This window comes from Paroedura picta, chromosome 8 (genome assembly GCF_049243985.1).
Source record: "Paroedura picta isolate Pp20150507F chromosome 8, Ppicta_v3.0, whole genome shotgun sequence".
NCBI classification, from domain to species: domain Eukaryota; kingdom Metazoa; phylum Chordata; class Lepidosauria; order Squamata; family Gekkonidae; genus Paroedura; species Paroedura picta.
In genome coordinates, this window is record NC_135376.1 from 27,457,959 (window position 1) to 27,476,706 (window position 18,748).

The 18,748-nt window shown below is 41.5% G+C and overlaps 1 protein-coding gene and 1 long non-coding RNA gene across 2 annotated transcripts in view; one reads left to right on the plus strand and one right to left on the minus strand.

The window, feature by feature from the left end:
- ATP1B3 (ATPase Na+/K+ transporting subunit beta 3) overlaps window positions 1-18,748 on the minus strand; it is a 48,133-nt gene that overhangs the window by 3,049 nt on the left and 26,336 nt on the right. Inside the window, exons 3-5 of the mRNA XM_077348781.1 lie at window positions 16,116-16,223; window positions 7,620-7,801; window positions 6,181-6,231 (exon numbers count right to left, since the gene is read on the minus strand). Of these exons, the coding sequence (XP_077204896.1) occupies window positions 6,181-6,231; window positions 7,620-7,801; window positions 16,116-16,223 (341 nt within the window). The remainder of the gene's footprint in view (window positions 1-6,180; window positions 6,232-7,619; window positions 7,802-16,115; window positions 16,224-18,748) is intronic.
- Window positions 1,058-9,894, plus strand: LOC143843150 (uncharacterized). Its single transcript, XR_013233477.1, has 3 exons — window positions 1,058-1,298; window positions 7,154-7,225; window positions 9,497-9,894. It is a non-coding gene; the product is annotated as an uncharacterized LOC143843150 (long non-coding RNA).

Consider the following 18,748-nt stretch of genomic DNA (forward strand, 5'->3'; position numbering starts at 1 on the left):
AGATGAAACTCAAATATTTTGGCCACCTCATGAGAAGGAAGGACTCCCTGGAGAAGAGCCTAATGCTGGGAGAGATCGAGGGCAAAAGAAGAAGGGGACGACAGAGAATGAGGTGGATGGATGGAGTCACTGAAGCAGTCGGTGCAAACTTAAATGGACTCCGGGGAATGGTAGAGGACAGGAAGGCCTGGAGGATCATTGTCCATGGGTTCGCGATGGGTCGGACACGACTTCGCACATAACAACAACAACAACATTAGCCACAACTGCAGTCTTAGAGATACATTTCAGCTCTTCAAATGCAGGCAGAAATTCATGATCTCTGAAGTTCATACACACAGATCCCTCTCAGAATCTCCTGATGTGTTCTTTTAATTATGCAAATATAACCAGTGAGAGGTTATCAGTTTTTAAAAATACTTTGCTAGTGTAATTATGTTAGCATGCCACAAAGAACTGACATTGTTCCACCTTTCCAGAGATTTGAAAGGTTTATAGTATGTCATCCTTTGTTTTATATCAAACTACAGAAGGGCAAAGGATGGTTTGAAGTCAACATCCAGCATACAGTATAAATGTTTGGAAATACTTAATTTATTGCCAACAAAAAATATTAATCCAGCTGCAACAACTGTCCTCTAGAGAGATCCCAGTTTTATAGCCAAGATTCTTGCTGGGCTAACAGAGGCACAAGAAGATAAAGTGAACATTATTAGGTCACACAAGGTGAGACGTGCATCTTTCATTCAGAACTACAATAGGCTGGCAAAGGAGGAGTAGCCAACAGAATCACTTCAGGTACTTTGTTATGGGATAACATGCTATACGTGTGATGGCCATTCCTATACTTAGCTGAAATAGATTTTTAAAATGCTAGACTCTGGAGGTTCTTAGCTTACTCATCATGTACATGATAGTGGATTGAACTGCTTTCTTCTGATACCCTGCCAAAGTAAACAAGGTGTTTTCTAGCATGTTGACCTAACTGAAGAACTTTATGTGCTTTTGCGCACACCATCTATTGCTCACACCAGGGTTCCTGTAATTTCAGTGAACCACATACACAGAGATATGTACCCACGGATTGCATCCTTCAGCCAAAATGGAACCATAACGGGATAGGAAGTCCTACATATGGATTAATCAGTACTACTACAGCTGGGAAAGATTCCTGGATTGGAGTGACTGACTGTGGCTGTTTCCCCTGCCCATCATTTAGAGTTTGTGTAACATAATTAAGAACATCAGCAAAGAAGCCAGATGATCAGTGCAACCATAAACCTGATAGCCAATATTAGGTAGGCAACTCTCTTAATCAGGCTTTCTCAATGGGTTTTGTGAAACCCTGGGGTTTCTTGATGGCCCCAGAAGGGTTTTGCCAATTGGGAGGGAGTTAATTTTTATATATATATATTTTAATTTAAAATTATTGGATGATATGATTGTATATGGTTATGTCACCCCCCCCCCCATGCCCAATGATGGACCTGGCAGGGTGGAATGGGGGGGCAGTTATAAAACTCCCTATTGGCTGAGTCACATCACATATGGTAGTGACTGGAGTCCAGAGAGTTCAACACACTCATTTTAACTGTACTGAAGGGAAGGCATTGGTGAGGGTGGGGTGATGGAGTGTGATGTCACAGCTGGTGGGTGTGTCTGGGTAATGTCATTTCTGGTGACATATAACTTCCAGAGCACGCAGGAAGGTGCTGCCTGCTGATATCACTTCCAGGGTTTCTCAAATGTAAAAAGATTGAGAAAGACTGCTCTTACTCCTCAAGGCTCTGACATCTCCAAATAATTTGAGAATGATATTGGTCTGCCACAATAGGGTCATTTCATGGCTATGAATGAAAGAAGCAGCAAACTGAACATTTCTGTATCACTTTTCCTAAGTTCTGTTAATAAACTACTTCTCCCCTACCATTTACTCTGAACATCAAGGACTCAATCAGAAAATAAAGTACAACTTACCTATTAATTTTTCTACAAGTACCAAAACATAACACTTCTCTCAAGTTAGAACCCTGTACTATACATGAAAATTAAGAGGCCGAATAGAGTAAGAGTCTAATATAAATAACAAAGGAATATGTCATTGGCACAGGAAAGCTTAACAGACCCTAACATTGACTAATTAATATAATTGCCGAATATACTCGTGTATAAGCCAGGTTTTTCAGCACAATATTCACACTGAAAAAGTGCTCCTCGGCCTCTATGCGGGTATATACGGTAATTGAAATAACAGCCTGCTCCCAGCCAGCCAATCGTTACATTGCTTCTGCAAGCGTCCTGCAAGCTGAAGCTTGCTTACTATGGCTGCTTGTAGGACAGCAACAGTTTCCTTTTGCCTTCACTTCTTCCAAACTATTATTTGGTTTCTGTGGGTGGGGTGGGTTTTGAGATTTACTGTTTCTCCTAATGTTTATTCTTTTTTCTGAGGGGCAGCATTGTTTGTCTTTTCTTCTTGGCATTCTGTTTCTTTTAAAAGTTAATTTTTACAGTTCTTACTTTCAGTGTTTTGCTGGGGGGGGACTGTAGCTGTAGTTAGAGTAGTCCATTCTCCCAGTTTGGTAGCTGTTGTAATAGGCTGCCAACTTTGGGTACTGTTATTCTGCTCTGGTTTGCTGGCCCTCTTTTGCGCTTACAGAGCTAGTTTACTGTTTTTTCTTTGAAATAGAAGAAGAAGAAGAAGAGTTGGTTCTTATATGCAGCTTTTCCCTACCTGAAGGAGGCTCAAAGCAGCTTACAGTCGCCTTCCCTTTCCTCTCCCCACAACAAACACACTGTGAGGTGGGTGAGGCTGAGAGAGCCCTGATATCACTGCTTGGTCAGATCAGTTTTATCAATGCTGTGGTGAGCCCAAGGTCACCCAGCTGGTTGCATGTGGGGGAGTGCAGAATCGAACCCAGCATGCCAGATTAGAAGTCCGCACTCCTAACCACTACACCAAACTGGATCCACATTACAGTGGTCTAACAACAAGTATTCAAAAACATTTAACTGGTGCCTCAATTAATGTAAATTTACCAGTAATTGCTGCATTTTCCACCCCCCGCTTATATGAGAGTCAATAAATTTGCCCAGATTTTGTGTTAAATTAGGTGCCTCAGCTTATATGAGGGTGAGCTTATATGCGAGTATATACAGTACCCAGTGTAGGATTTAAGGAAAATTAGGAAATAGTGCTAAAATGCAACTGCTATATCAGAAAGTAATAAGACACTTACCTTTCTGTGTGGCAAAGGAAGGATAGAATGGCCATTCTTAAATAGTTATGGAGGTGCTTGGCTATACTGTCAGCCACAATATATATAAATACTATACTGCCACTTAAAATGATGGTTAATGACAAAATGTTTATATTTTTTAAGGGAGCAGGACAAGGTTGCCACTTTCCATCCCAAGCATTTGTGTATAAGTAGTTTAGCAATAGTGGCAAGAATTTAAAATGACTCACAGGGGTTCAAGGTACACAAAGAAAATGCAAAACAACACTGGTGGATTATTATTATTATTATTTTAAAAACCCTAAACTTGGATCTTCCCTGGACTCAAACTTTCTCCTTAGATATCCAGTGAGCAAGCTAACTGCCATTCATTTAGAAGACAGCTATTTAGGCATTAACAGAGATTCTGGAGGATAAATATGAAATGTGTATAAAGTTGAATGAAAAGAAAATAACACGTGGAATTGTACATAAAAATAGTGATAGAGTCTGATAAAGAATTCAGTAAGCTAAATCTTCACTAAATAGTAAAAACGTAGTGACCATGTGCAATAACAACTCCAAGAATCTGAACAAGCACAATGAAACAGAAGGCATTAGAGTGGTCTTAACAGTACGTAATATTTCAAAATACGTCTGAATTTTAAACAGGGAATTGCAAATGATTGACATCCTAAGGATACCACTCCTACAACAAGAACAAATAACTATTCTTCTGAAACACTAAGCCATATCAGAAAGTACAAACTCCTGCTAAAAGGTGATGTCACAGATAATTAAATCTATAAACAAGATGGAATATAAACACGGAGAAGGGATATTCCATTTCTTCCACTGCTGCCCTTGCCCCCCCCCTGCTTTGACTGCCTGTCACCTTTGGTTCTCTACTCCAGTCATCCACCCTCAAAATCTCCTCACCTCTTAACCCAACTTCCCACTTGGTCTTTTCTCCCAACTGCTCATCCTACCTGCTACCGCCACAGCAGCCTACCTGCTACCGCCACACAACCATCCTCTTACTGCTCTCCTGTTCTTTCCTGCCCCTCCACTTTGTTGTAAGGCATCTACGTGGCTTTCTCTGGCAACTGAAAATGCCACTCAAAGGTAAATTATCTCACTACATCAGTTCACTTTTTCCTGTTTGGGACTTTTCAATCTTGAACAATTCGAACTTGAACAATTCTGCAGGGGCTGCAAAAGGGAGCTCCTCCACCAGGCATTTGGTTGAGCTCAACCTGAACAAATCACCTTCCATTGGCCCCCGATCCTTCCTCCCTTGAAAACCACCGCCAATTTGTCCAACTCACAGGGCCATCAGTACAATGAAGTTAAATTACTGTTCTCCATTGTTCTGCTGCTCCACTGTTCCAGCACACTGTTCTATTGTCCTCACCGTATTGTTCCTGTTTACACTATTAAGTTATCTGTACTGTTCCCAGTTCACCAAGTTCTATGTAAACCGCCCAGAGCCTCAGGGGAGGGCAGTATATAAATATAATAAATCACTAAGCCTTGTTCTAAGATTTTGGAGGGGACATTTTTACAGGAATTTGGGGTGCCTCCCCCCTTTTTAATAGAAGCATACTTTATTTGTCCCTTGCATATTTTTGACAGCATCAAATAATTATCTATTGGATATAGTAAGTAGAATTTGGCTCACAGTTTGCTCTGATCTACGACAAGAATTTCTGTGGCAAGAAAAGTAATTTCAGGGCTGAAGAAATGCTAATCTGTGTTCTAGCATTATTATTCAACAACAGTAATTTTTTAGTATTTGATTTTATTTGAAAAGTCAAGGTGGCAGTGTAGTTTAATAACTGAATTAAGATAATTTTAACATGGCATTAACAGATTTAAAGACTGAAAGGATTACCAAATTGTACAGTATCTTTATGGACACAGTTTCCCCAGGATGATATGTATCAGAAAGCAATTTGAAAAAACTGGTATATCAGACAAAACAGACTAAAATTATATTTATAGAATAGGATCAACTGAAATGTCAAATACAGCCATTGGTGTCGTGCATTTTTTGCTGCAAATAAATAAACTAGGTTTGCTTTAAATTATACTTAATACTACGCAGTTGAAACAGCTCTGAGGCCAGGTTCAGACTTAATTCTGGTTTTGGATTTGGGAAAAGCTATGCTCAACCCTTCTCTGGCCAGGTTTGATTATGTATGTGAGACCACCACCATTAGCGAAGGTTACAATGAAACCAGGTATGCACCTAAACCCATTTCAAGAATCTCGATATTAAGAAAACTCCTCCAAATCAGTTGAGGACATGCATGGTAACATTGTAATTTAGACTGCAAATAATAAAGTGTAATGACAATATTGCACATATATGGGAGAGGGCAAGTTATTATGCACCTGTTTCAAAAATCAGAAATAATTTGCTAAGTCTGAACAGGGACCTCTGCATTTAGATTCTCATTTAAAATATACAGCTACAATAGAAGATAAACCTGCTTATAGAGAAATAAGATTTTTATATTCTAAACTATTTCAATGCTTAGTCTTACCCATCATTTATATATTGTCTAAGGTGCATTTGCAGCATGGGGGGAAAAACAAAAACGTTTGTTATGAAATGGAGCAAATGAAATTTAAATCAAAGTAAACAAAAGTAAATATGAATGCTACTTTCTTATGAATTGAGCCAAAGATCAAAAGCACTATTGCTTTCTTAATATACCAACAAGTACAAGTATGGTATATTTTAAATTGGCTGGAGTAATATGCTTTTTTAATTGTTAAATTTGTTTTTATTGTCTGTTTGCCGTTATGTTATTGTTTTGAGCTGCCCACAGCAGGTCTGAAAAATTAGCATACAAATTTTCAGAACAAACAAGTATGGGGAGTGATTGTTAATTTTATGCTTCCCCCCCTCCCTTTCAAAGAGGCAAGTATACGTTCATAATTATTTTCAAATTCTCACCTTAATTTCACACAGTATTTGTGGTTTTCCTTCAGGTTTTAATCCAATTATCTGAAACACGGGGGGGGGGGGGGGAGAAACACTCTTAAAAATACTTTTCTGGGTTAATGGAATAAATAGTACACATTTACAGGAACATACACAGTAAATAATTGTAGAAGTCTTAACAACCCTTTCTATACCTAACAGTTGAACATTTTCATAATTCACATTTAGTTTGCACCTTCTTGACTTGCCACTTTGAAGAGCCACTTTGCATGGGCAAGCATGCCAAACTAATAGTTACATGTCAGATTGTCCACTAACGCACCTATTCAAATAGTACTTTGAATATATGGCACATCTCCCTTTTGCTAGTGTCACTGGCAGTTAGATTTGGAAAGGTAAAAGCCTTTGTTTAGTACAATCTTGTTCAGAAAGCAGATTCCATCCTGACAATTTCTCAAGGTATGCAATATATTCAAACTTTGCCTTAGGCTTGCACTTGATTTTTATTTCATGCCATGGGTTCAAACCAGCCAACTTTTGTGCTGGTGAAAAAGGGAAAAAAAACCCTTTGGTCAGTGGAACAGGCTATGGCAGAGGATTATGGAACCTGCAAATACAAAACCCATGTGTGACAGGGGCTATAGTTTGCAGCAGAGTTGGCTGAGAAAAAAAACCCTAGGCTGCATCTCTTTCAATAAGAGGGAGAAAAACAATTTAAGTAGCAATTGGCAGGTTCAGGTATTTTAATATTGTCCCATTTTAAAATGCAGTCACAACAGCACCCAAGAGAGTTCCACTTCCCCATGACATTTTGAGTAGCAGCAGTTCATTACTTCGGATTAGGCGTGTAACATTAATGGCTGAATCCAGATGGCATAAGCAGGCAAGATGTCACATAACATGCAGTCAACTACTGAATAAGGAAATACTTTGACCGTGGCACAGTTTTCAAGAATTCAACTTAAGACTTCACCTTCTTTTCTAGGAAGACACATTAAAAAAGAGGCATTTCTGTGAATACCGCAGCCCAACTGGCAGATAATCACATGTGACCCAGGTAAGCCTCTTGCATTTTAAAGCAGTAGTGCTAGCATGTAGCCAAAGCACACACTGCCTAAATTGGAACATTTTAAGCACAAAAGTTACATGGTTCTTAAGTAGCAAGAAATATCAGCATGGGAGAAGGTGTACAGTATGCAAGTGCTCCACACAAATCTTAATATAGCCAGTCTGACTCAGGGTTTCTAATGCACAAAGCAGAAGCGGGCAAAATCTTTAGCAATTATTTAAAGTTAAGAGCAGCTCTATGTTTGGTTGCCTGCTGCATCTGGAGGGCACCCCAAAGGAATGCCTGCTCACAGAGAGGTTTGGAACCATCCATTGTCACAAAAGCCACTCACTAACTGCAAGTTCCTATTCATTTTAAGCCAAGAAACAGTTATTGTACTTACTCTATTCATTTTTATAATAACACATGGTGTTCCTTTGGCATAGCCAAAATTGACATCTTCTAGTCCAGAGCATGGTCCCAGGCTACTGCGATTAAAATGGCATGCTTTTTTGTCATCCTTCTGTTCAAAAAGTGCTCCTGGTGTACACAGAATGCTCTTGGATTGCTCAGATTCATTATAAGCTAGGAGGGAAATGGAACGGATCGTGTTATGTTCTCGTTTAATTAAATACATAAACACCAGAATTATTTCTCGGTTTGAAAACCTCATTGGTTTCAAAGGGGGGGATGATTTTGCAGATTTGAAATAAACAAGTTACATTACAAATCACATACATTCTTCCATATTTATTGCTATGTATTATTTCCCAATGTCAAGTGAAGAACAGGAGAAAATAGAGAAAGGTATTTTCCACAGATGCTTTTCAATGCTATTAGAAAACTCTGTTAGGAGAAACCAGGACAATGTGTTCCAGCAGCAAGGAATAACATTTGTGCAATAACAGACTGACACAGAGAAGAAATCTGGCCCCTTAATGAAGGGCAGAGTCACATATAAGCCTCAATGTCGATGGAAATTATTAAGTTGTATAAAGTTGGAACTATATGTCAAGACAGCTGCAGAACAGTGTTACACTTACTTGTAACTGTTGTTTATAGAAGAGTCTTCTGTACACATTGGGACTGCGCTTGTGCAGGCCAGCCACTGGAGGCACTCTTAGAGCTATTCTGGTATTTTTTTTAATGCTAAGGAAAGCCCCTCCCCTGCAAAGTTCATTAGAGACCATTTCCCACCCCGTGGTGGGGAGGGCCTGCCCTTTCCTTAGACCTCCTGAGCCAGCGCAAGTGTCACAGATGTAATTACATCCCATAAACTCACAGTGGGATAGGAGGGAACGTGTTGCCTTCACAGAAGACACCTCATAGAATCATACAGTTGGAAGGGGCTGCCAGGGTCATCTAGTCCAACCCCCTGCACAATGCAGGAAATTCACAAGCACCTGCCCACAGTGACCCCAATTAGATGCCTAGATGAAGCCCCCCCCCAAAAAAAAAACAGAATCCCCGGCCATTCTAGCCTGGAGGAAATTCGCCTCCCAACCCCAAAATGGCTATTAGCATTTCCTGGCGCATGCAAGAAAGGGCCACAAGAGTCAAGCACTGACACAACCCTTTCTGCTCATCCACACACAATCTGCCTAAGTTCACAAAATCAGTCCACAAAATCTAGCCTCTGCTTAAAAACTTCCAAAGTGAACCCAAAGCGAGGAACTTCTCTTTCATGAACTTCTTCTGGATGCTTAGCTGAAAATTCTTTTGGATTAATTTCATTGGTTCTGGTCCAACCCTCTGGGGAAACAGAAAATAACTCTGCTCCATCCTCTATCTGACATCCTTTCAAGTACTTGAAGATGGTTATCATATCACCTTAGTTGTCTTCTGTCCAGGCTAAACAGACCAAAGTCCCTCAACCTTTCCTCATACAACTTCCAAGGAGGTCACTCTGCCTGTACTCTTGTAGAATGGGCTATAAAATCCAGAGGACATGGCAGGTTGGCCCACTGAGACTATCCATCTGGAATTGTTTGCGTTAATGTTGACTTCGCTTTTGAACCACTACAGCAGCACACCATCTGATGCAGAGATGCCTGAAACCTTTCGTTCTGTTCAGATAAAACAAATATCTTTTTACATCTAAGGATGGAAAGAATACCGGGAAGACTGTCCTGAGACAGATGTAAACAAGATACCACCTTTGGTTTAAAAAAAGAAAGAAAATCAAACATAGACAAGGCCTTAACATGACATAACTAGTCTGAAATTTAATAAACATGTGATCAGCTCTCAAAGCTGCTAATTATCCCACTTTCCTACCAGATGTGACAGCCACTAAAAATGCAGCCTTAAAAGACAAGATCCCAAGAGCTCACGTGGGGCTAGAATAAGCTGTGATAGAATCGCAAGGACCACTGCAGTACTATAGGAGGTCTTGGGAAGAATAAATTCAACAACCCTTTCAAGAAACTCTAGGACACTAGATGGAGAAACCATCTTGGACCTTCCAATGGTAAGCCTGCTAAATGCACTTTCAAGGGCAAAACTGCAGAATGCAGAATTAATTGGTACGACCTTCCTGTTGTACCCTGTACAGGTTATCTCTACCGTCTTGGATGTGGCCACAATGCTGGCTGGTTTTTGCAAGACAGCCTTGGAAATATCAGTGATAACCTCTAAGATGGAGAAGGTGATTACGTCAGGTGACTCTGCACAGAACTTCCCCAAGATCTTACCTCTAGGCTTAGGGTTGCTGGAGGTTACTTCTATATCCAGTGACTTTGCCATTCATGTCATTTGTACTGTGTAATGCTTCAACTCCTCATCAGGCAACACTGGGTCTAGATCCTCTACAGGGTCATCAGCTTGGTGTAGTGGTTAGGAGCATGGACTTCTAATCTGGCAAGCTGGGTTTCATTCCCCGCTGCCCCACATGCAGCAGCTGGGTGACATTGGGCTCGCCACAGCACTGACAAAGCTGTCCTGACGAAGTAGTAATATCAGGGCTCTCTCAGCCTCACCTACCTTCCAAGGGTGTCTGTTGTGGGGAGCGGAAAGGGAAGGTGAGTATAAGCAGTTTTGAGACTCCTTCTGGTAAAGACAAGCAGCATATAAGAACCAACTCTTCTTCTTCATCATCGGGGGAGGGATATGATGGCAGAGCTGATACTCAGCCAGAAGGGGAGTCAGCCCTTGACACTACATCATCAGAATCCAAATGTCCCACAAGGTGTTGATTAGAGCCTGTAGAAGAGTATCAAACTGATAGAACCACAGTTTCTGGGTCCCTTGAAAAAGAGGGTCTCAGTTCTGGAGGAACCCTTCATGTTTGCCAGTCACTCCAATCTTATGATCTGAGAGATGGAAAGTAACAGGGACAGTGTTGCCACGAGGATGGGGGCATCAAACTGCCAGTGTTGATTATGAAGGTTTGGGTGGTTGACTAGGAACTATCAACAGATGGTGGCTATTATCTATTTCACCTTTGGACCCAGAATATATCAGAGAGATATGCAGTGAAGGCATTTGCAGCGGAGGAATTTCAGTCTGTTTCAAAGAAACCAAAAGCATTTGAACTGGAACCGACAAACTGTTTGGTTCCAGAAGTATCTTAGAAGCACAACAATGCTTTCCTTTGTGCCTTGATATGGAATGGTCCTTTTGAGGTGGTGGTTCAGATGTGCATCACTCAGCTGAATGGACCAGTGATCTGGCCCAATGCTTTGGTTCTGTACCCAGTACCGATGGAACTGATTTGCTGGAAGGCAAGCCCATAAGGTGGTCAGCTCTAACTGGTGATTTTGATGGCAGGGACTGATTATGCTCCACTGGGGCAGAAACCTTTGCTACCACACTATTACAGCATGAGCACCTTTCCTATAAGCTCACCTTGAGCTGTGCAGCTCAATCTGAGTAGGCTTTGGGGGTACACTGAAGACAAATTTCACACATGGTAATGTCATAATCCTCACCCACACAGAAACTGCAAAGGAGAAGTTCATCTAATTTAGTTATGTTGGTACTACATTGGGTACATTTAAAAAAATAAAGCTTTCTGTGACATTTCTTTACCAAGGGAAAGAATCCAGTAGTCCTAGGAACAAATTCAGTAAGATCAGAGATGAAGAGAAGCACATCCAAATCCTGCAGTAGCGAAGAAAGGACTGATGGAAGGGGGGGACTGTCGGGCAGGAAACGTTCTCTAATGAGTTCTGCAGGGGAGGGGCTCCCCCTGGAGTATTAAAAAAGCACCAGAATAGCTGTAAGAGAATCTCTGGTGGCTGGCCTGCGCAAGCGCAGTCCCAATGCGGGACTGCGCAGAAGACTGGAGATGAACAACAAGAGCTTTGTTTTCTCTCTCCCATACATGGGTCCTGTAAACTGCTGCTATAGAATTTGTCAATGACAACAAAAGCCAACCAAGGACATCTAATTCTTTATCTTGGGGAGAGCCAGCTTGGTGTAGTGGTTAGGAATGCAGACTTCTAATCTGGCGAGTTGGGTTTGATTCCCCACTCCCCCACATGCAGCCAGCTGGGTGACCTTGGGCTCGCTACAGCATTGATAAAGCTGACGGAGCAATAATATCAGGGTTCTCTCAGCCTCACCTACCTCACAGTGTGTCCATTGTGGGGAGAGGAAAGGGAAGGTCAATGAGACTCCTTCGGGTAGAGAAAAGCGCATACAAGAACCAACTCTTCTTCTGTATATGTATCACTAAGGCATTTTTAATTTGGAGCATATGAAAGGAAGTATGCAAAATAACCTCCTTAGTTTTTTAAAAGCAAGTTCAATAGAATGGGCTATTGTTAAAAAGAACACAATTCTGCTAGCAATAGACAGTTATTCATAGCCTTAAGTGCTCACATTTAAAATTATTAAAAACTTCACCAAGGATACCAAACTGCTGGAACTGATGCTGTTTACAACAGATCTAACAGTTTAAGGCAGAATTTCCCCATTTTGATTCAAACTTGAGACTAGTTTATCTTTCTTACTCTTTTGCAAAACATGCTATTTGCTTTCCGTTCGTAGCTCTGCTATTTCTCTCTGGAGAATTTACCTCTGTCTGCTGGTAGGGAATGGCAAATTGCAACTGTGTCCTGGCCTGCCCTCCCTCCAACTCAACTCCAATTATGTTGCCATAGCTATCCCAGACGCCTGTTTAAAAGCTGAGGCTGATAGCACAAATGTCATGAATGCAGTTCTCCTCTCTAAATTAAGCCATAGTAATATTCCTGCCACAGACACACCTGCCTCCCCACTGTCTCAACCATCAATAGTCCTTATGCAGGAGTATCCAGAAGCCAGCCCCTGAAGCACAATTATCTAGCCATATTTTAAATCAAGGTATGTCAAAGGGTTTCCGTGGTTTACTTGTAAAGAAAAGCAACCATGTGTTTCCAGGGAATGGCAACCAAGTCAGCTTCATTATAGGCAATCAGGCTCTTGCCAATATGCTTTCAGAGCATCGTTTTAAAAAGCCTACTTTAACACTAGCACTTCCCCATTAATGACATTAATCTAAGCGCATGTGTTGTGCTTCATAGCTGAGAAGCCTTATTCCAAAGTGATGTCAACGATTACATCTCTAGGGATGGTCAGGATAACGACCTGTTCTTCCAAGACTACAGCAAGAAGTATTCTTAGCAATACAGAAGCTGCTCCTCTTGGTTTAAATGTTAGAAAAGAAAGTTACATGAGTCAATATAACACTACTGTTTACCCTACAGTATCTCTTTCCTCTTTTTCTCACGCTCACACCCCTGAAATGGTCGCAGACAGTATTTCTACCCTGGAATGTGAAGAATGGAGCTATACCTGCTGCTACTTTCAGGTTTAACCGTCCAAGGCAGACTCCTCAGACAAAGCAGCGGTGCAGTAAGCAAGCTGATCTGAATGCAAATACAAAGAATAGGCATTTGTGTGGTTATTATATTAGCAATAGATTGTGAATACTGTAAAAGTGAACCTGGGAATCTAATCTAATGAGAGAAAGGGTGCTTCATTTTTAGTTTTAACCGTTTATGGCTCCTCCCAGGAGACTGGGACAAGCAAACTCCAGAAAAACCTGCTATGCGGAAGCCTCACTGCTACTGCATTCATCTGCACCAGCCACAGGAAAAGCACACAAGGCCCAATCTGTGTGAAAACCACTGGTATTGTTGTTTTTTTTTAAACAAAGGCTGAGCAAGGTCTCTTCCTCCATCCACCAAATGTTGCCAATAATGTTGCTAAGGAGAAAGTCCTCCATTGCCTTGCAAAGATGTGTACTGGGGCTTGGAAACTCCACAGCCCCAACCCTGCCTTTTGCAAGGCTATGGGACAATAACCCCATAATGCTTTTTGAGGTGAGGTAGTCTAAAAGGTATGAAGATGTCTCCTCCCTCATGATTCCATCAAGAGTAATGGTATGGAATGATGGCTCCATAGTCTCACAAAGGTCTGGATTACAGCTTAGTGACCAGAGACCTGGTCCTGTCCTTTGTTAGACTACTCCGGACTTTACCATAGCACTTTTGTTAAGATGGGCTGGAGGACTGGAAACTTGTTCTATGCTACCCCTAGCCCCAGACTCAAAAAAACTACCACAGCATTCAATCAATCAATCAATCAATCAATCAATCAATCAATCAATCAATCAATCAATCAATCAATCAATCAATCAATCAATCAATCAATCAATCAATCAATCAGTATACTGCAGGCTCAGGGCACTGTACATCAGTGGGAATACAATTATACACATTAACATTAAAACATTAACAACCTTTATAAAATTGCATCTTCCATTAAAATTCCATTCAGCCATGCCATCATTGCAGTCCCCATTGTCACTGGCACAGAAACATAATTGCTGTTTTCAGTGGAGGTTTCCCACTGGAGGGCCATTTGTTGTTTTTATGTCACTGGCCCCTTGGTGGAAGAGCTCCATCTTGTAGGCCCTGCAGAACTGCACCAGTTCCAACAGGGCCTTGGTCATCTCTGGGAGCTCATTCCACAGGTTAGGGGCCATGAGTGAAAATTCCATGGCCCTGGTTGAAGCCAGACATACTTTCCTGGCGCTAGGGACCGCATTTTACAAGGAAACTGGTGGTGGTGAGACAAATTCTCCCCAATTCTCCTCTGTCCACAACTCCATATCCCAGTGTGGGCAAAGCTGGGACAAAATCCACAGCACTTTTGCTATGAGCAGTGGTGGGACTTGGGGGTCTTGCACCTCCCCTGCCCTAACCATCTAAACACCATAAGATAATGTTCCATAGGCCTGGGTTAGAGGCTTGGACCTTCTAGAAGGTGAACACAGGTCAACAGCCTAACTATGCTTGGAGAGATTTAGGATGCTTCCTCCTCTTCTTTCCGTACCTCCCTTTTCACTTGTGTGTGGCCCTTCCATTTAGACTATTGGTGAGGACTGAGTCAGTATTTTCTTGTGTGTGTGTGTGTGGGGGGGGAGAATCCCCTCCTCTTTGGATGCAGGAAATAATATTTTTATCCTGGTAAGTAAAAACTGTCCTTGTGGCTGGTCCTGTTGGGCCAGTTTTCTACTTCATTACGATATACAAGCACCCAACATAGTTATAAAGATACCACCAAACTGAAAGGAAGCAAGTAAGAGAAAGAATAGCACAGCATCAAGTCATCTCAAAGCTCATCTTAAGACTGCTACCACCAAAGCATATTATTAGTCTTCCAGATAAAGATAGCATAAAATTAAACCAGACAGTAGATGAGTAATGAGTGTGCAGTCTTCTCTCAATAGCAGCCCTGTGTTTTATCGGCCATACACAGCTGAAATGATTATAACTTCAGCAAATAACAGGCACTGAGACATTCATCCCAAGGGAAGTGGAAGGCAAACTAGTAGAACTGCAGGTAGGGAAACCTGTAGTGAGCAATCAGACCAGACTAGTGAGCAGCGCTGGTATACGTAGTACAGGCAGGCAGAAGTCATAAGTATTATACACAAGATGCTCATAAGATGTTTTAGAGTTGCAGCATGTCACGATTAATTATAATATTTAACTATTTTATACACACAATACATTGTAACTTGGGGTGGCACATATGCCAACATCAGCACACCAGATCAGTTTACCTGGTACCCAAAGCCAGATCTCTGCTCAAGCACTGGCAGCACGGCTGGACCAATAGTGTGGAAGGAGACAAGAGGCATGGCTTTTGCCCATCATCACCTCCCAATACAAGGCAAATCCTTGAGATGCTGCTAACACTGATGAGATTGGCTTGCTCCCAACATGTTTAGTCAATTACCATCTTTCTCCCTTTGTGTTTGCTGGCCTGTCAATGGCTTCACAGGTAGATATGTTTTCTTCAGCACCTGGGCCAAAGGGGTTGATCATCCTTACTGTAAACAATCCTGACATACATTGGAAATAATCCAAGGAGACCATAAATTCTTTGCAGAAGTCATTTGTAAAAGCCACTCTGGGTTCTCATTGGGGAGAAAGATGGGGAGGGGAAGGGGAGAGGGAGAAAGAGAAATTAAGAACTTCCTGGAGACATTGGAAAGATAAGAGTCTGAGAATGGAAAGGAGCTTGGCAGGAATGTGATCCCACCCAGTCCACCTTCTGAAGCTGTTGATTTCTTCAGGAAGCTAAGCGTCTGTATCTTCATGTGGGCCCTGCAACCCCAAGCATCATCTTTCCAACTATCAAATGGCACTGCTTGGGGAAGAGGAACCTGGAAAATGTCCACGTTTGCGTACATCTTCTGCTGGGAGTAGAACAGGTACAACACTATCTGCAGACTGACTCAGGGAAAACATACTGTTCAAATTGGCAATTGATATATTTTAAAAATAATGTATGAATTTACAGACCGGTAATTTTGAAGATAATATATTCTACCATCTGCCAACCTCTTACCAACCTTTTTAGTTTAAAATAAGTACTTGTCAAATAGAATTTTTGCACATACCTCCAAGAAATTTGTGAAGGGCGGACACATAGCCTTCATAACTTTTAGAGTTATTCTTGTCTAGCAAAAATTCCAATGCTGTAGCAGGCTTTGGTGAAATCATAAGTCCTACAAAAAGATGAAGTTAGACAATCAGTCCATGCGTTTCTCAGGAAGAATTATTTCTGTTTTATAAACAGAGGGGCTTAGATCTTCATCAAATGTCATAATCATAGAATCATAGAATCACAGAATCATAGAGTTGGAAGGGGCCATACAGGCCATCTAGTCCAACCCCCTGCTCAATGCAGGATCAGCCCAAAGCATCCTAAAGCATCCAAGAAAAGTGTGTATCCAACCTTTGCTTGAAGACTGCCAGTGAGGGGGAGCTCACCACCTCCTTAGGCAGCCTATTCCAAAGAACTACATTTTTTTCTGTAAGACATACTAAAATCTATAGCCAAATATTAACACCCAAGTGACTGTAAAATAGCAAAACTAGCTTATCAATTTCATATTTAATTTTCTACATGTTATACCTAGTTTTTATTTTAAGCAGAGGTGATAATGGAACTAGCAATTAATATTTTTTGCACAAAGCTATTTAGTCCAGTACAGTTTAGCTAACGGTGCAATCCTGGTTCTCAGTATAGGACTTGTACCATCACACACGCACACACACACAAGGGATAAAAGTATTTCCTATTTGACTCTGTTGAGGAGAAGGGGAAATATAATCACAATTGATGTTGAGAACAAGTTTATCAAATTATCTAAGCCAGAGCAGGAAAGAGAAAATAGTAATGTAATTTTAGGATTAAAAAATATGAGTCACCTCTGTAAATGTAAATGAATAAACAGTTTATTCCAGTGCATTATTATGAAACAGCATTTCTATTGCCCTTTAGCCTAGCAATAGTTAATACTACATAAATACTGATGGAAATGTATCTTATTTTGGACACTTCCCAAAGGAAAGGTTAGGTATTGACACAGGAGGTCAAAACTTGCTACCAATTCATGATGCAGTTAGTTCCTTGGCCATAGGCTAATGTCTGCCTCATCTTAAGTGTTTTGCAGGAAGTTGGGCAATGCTTTGAGAAAAAAAGCAGGATTAAACTTTTACAACCTATGATAGGAGAGGATTGCTAGTTTTCTGTAGAAAAAAATGCCCTGTCCCTTTAATAGAGGCTTAACACATTATTCACCAAGTGAGGTTATTTACCTCCACATAATAAGAAGATACAGCTGCTCATTTCCACATATCTATTAAAAGCAAGCACATTTATCTCCACAGCTGTTGGCAACCCCAGGCATGTATCCAACCATGCAGATTCTCCAATGAAATGGAATTTTGGCTTGTGGAAAAGGGGGTGGGAAATTTCCAGCAGCTATCTCCTACCAAGATGTCTTACTTTCCTTCCTTACTTTTTCTATATGCTGACCATAGGAATAAGGGGGGGGGGCTCTGCAGGCAGGGGTGGAAGTGGGAAAAAATCCCACATTGCAAAGTCCATTGATGGTTGGATACCAGAATTCACCAGAAGTGTTAACAAACAAAAACTGATGTAAGTGAGGTTTGAGGGCTCATTTGTATAATGTCCTGACATGTAAAATTCTGTTTTCGGATTTACCCACTCATCTTTTTCAACACAATTTAAAATTTCTGCAGAGATCTCTGGGGTAGCTCAGTATCATCCTCCACAGCTTCACTTTCAAAAGTTGCTACTTTCATATCAGATTGGTGATTAATTTGAAAATTTATATTAATATCCCAAAGGGCTAGAGCAGTGGTCCCCAACCTTTCTGAGGCTGGGGACCGGCAGGGCCGCGCCCGTTCCCACACATTGCGCATGCGCGAAGGCGCCATGCGCGGCCGAATCGCGCATGCGCAAAATGCTGCACATGCGCAATTTCGGTCGCGCATGCACGATGCGTGGCCCGGCCCTGATTCCCTCTCCCCGCCCTCCCGCAGTAAGAAGCTTCCCGGGCCGCAAGCTTGCGGCCTGGGAAGTTTTTTACTGCGGGGGGGCAGGGAGAGGGAGCTGCCGCACGGCGCCATGGCCTTCGCGGCCCGGCATTGGGCCACGGCCCGCAGGTTGGGGACCACTGGGCTAGAGGATGGATCCAGGTGGATGTTGATGTGTATAATTTCAGTATTTTAAAAATAAATACATAAATGCTTTCCAAAAATAGTTCCTTCCAGATTACTTAGATCTGTGAGCCAAAGGTACTCACAAAAATAATCCTTTGAATTTAAACTCCCTCCAGTGGTAAGGAGAGGGTGTTTTTTTGGGGGTATTTTTTTTAGACATGCTTAAAGATCAGGCTTTAAAACTATCCATAATTACATTTATGTGGTTATTATGCACAGGTGTTTTCCTTGCTTTCACCGTGCATGTCCGTTGGGTTTTCTTTGTTGTTCTGCATTGATTTTTCTACTTTCAACAATCAGTTTGCTTTCTAGTCATTCAGAGACTGCTTTTGTGCCAATATCTCCCTTATTTCGCTTCCAAGCCAAAGGTCATTCAAATGCATAAAGATTCCCTTGGATTTCCCCTGCCATTTTGCCACCCCTCGAAGTCCACTCCCCACTCACATCAAGATTTTTCCTCTGCTCCTTCCACCATCCTCCCCCTTTATCACCGTACAAG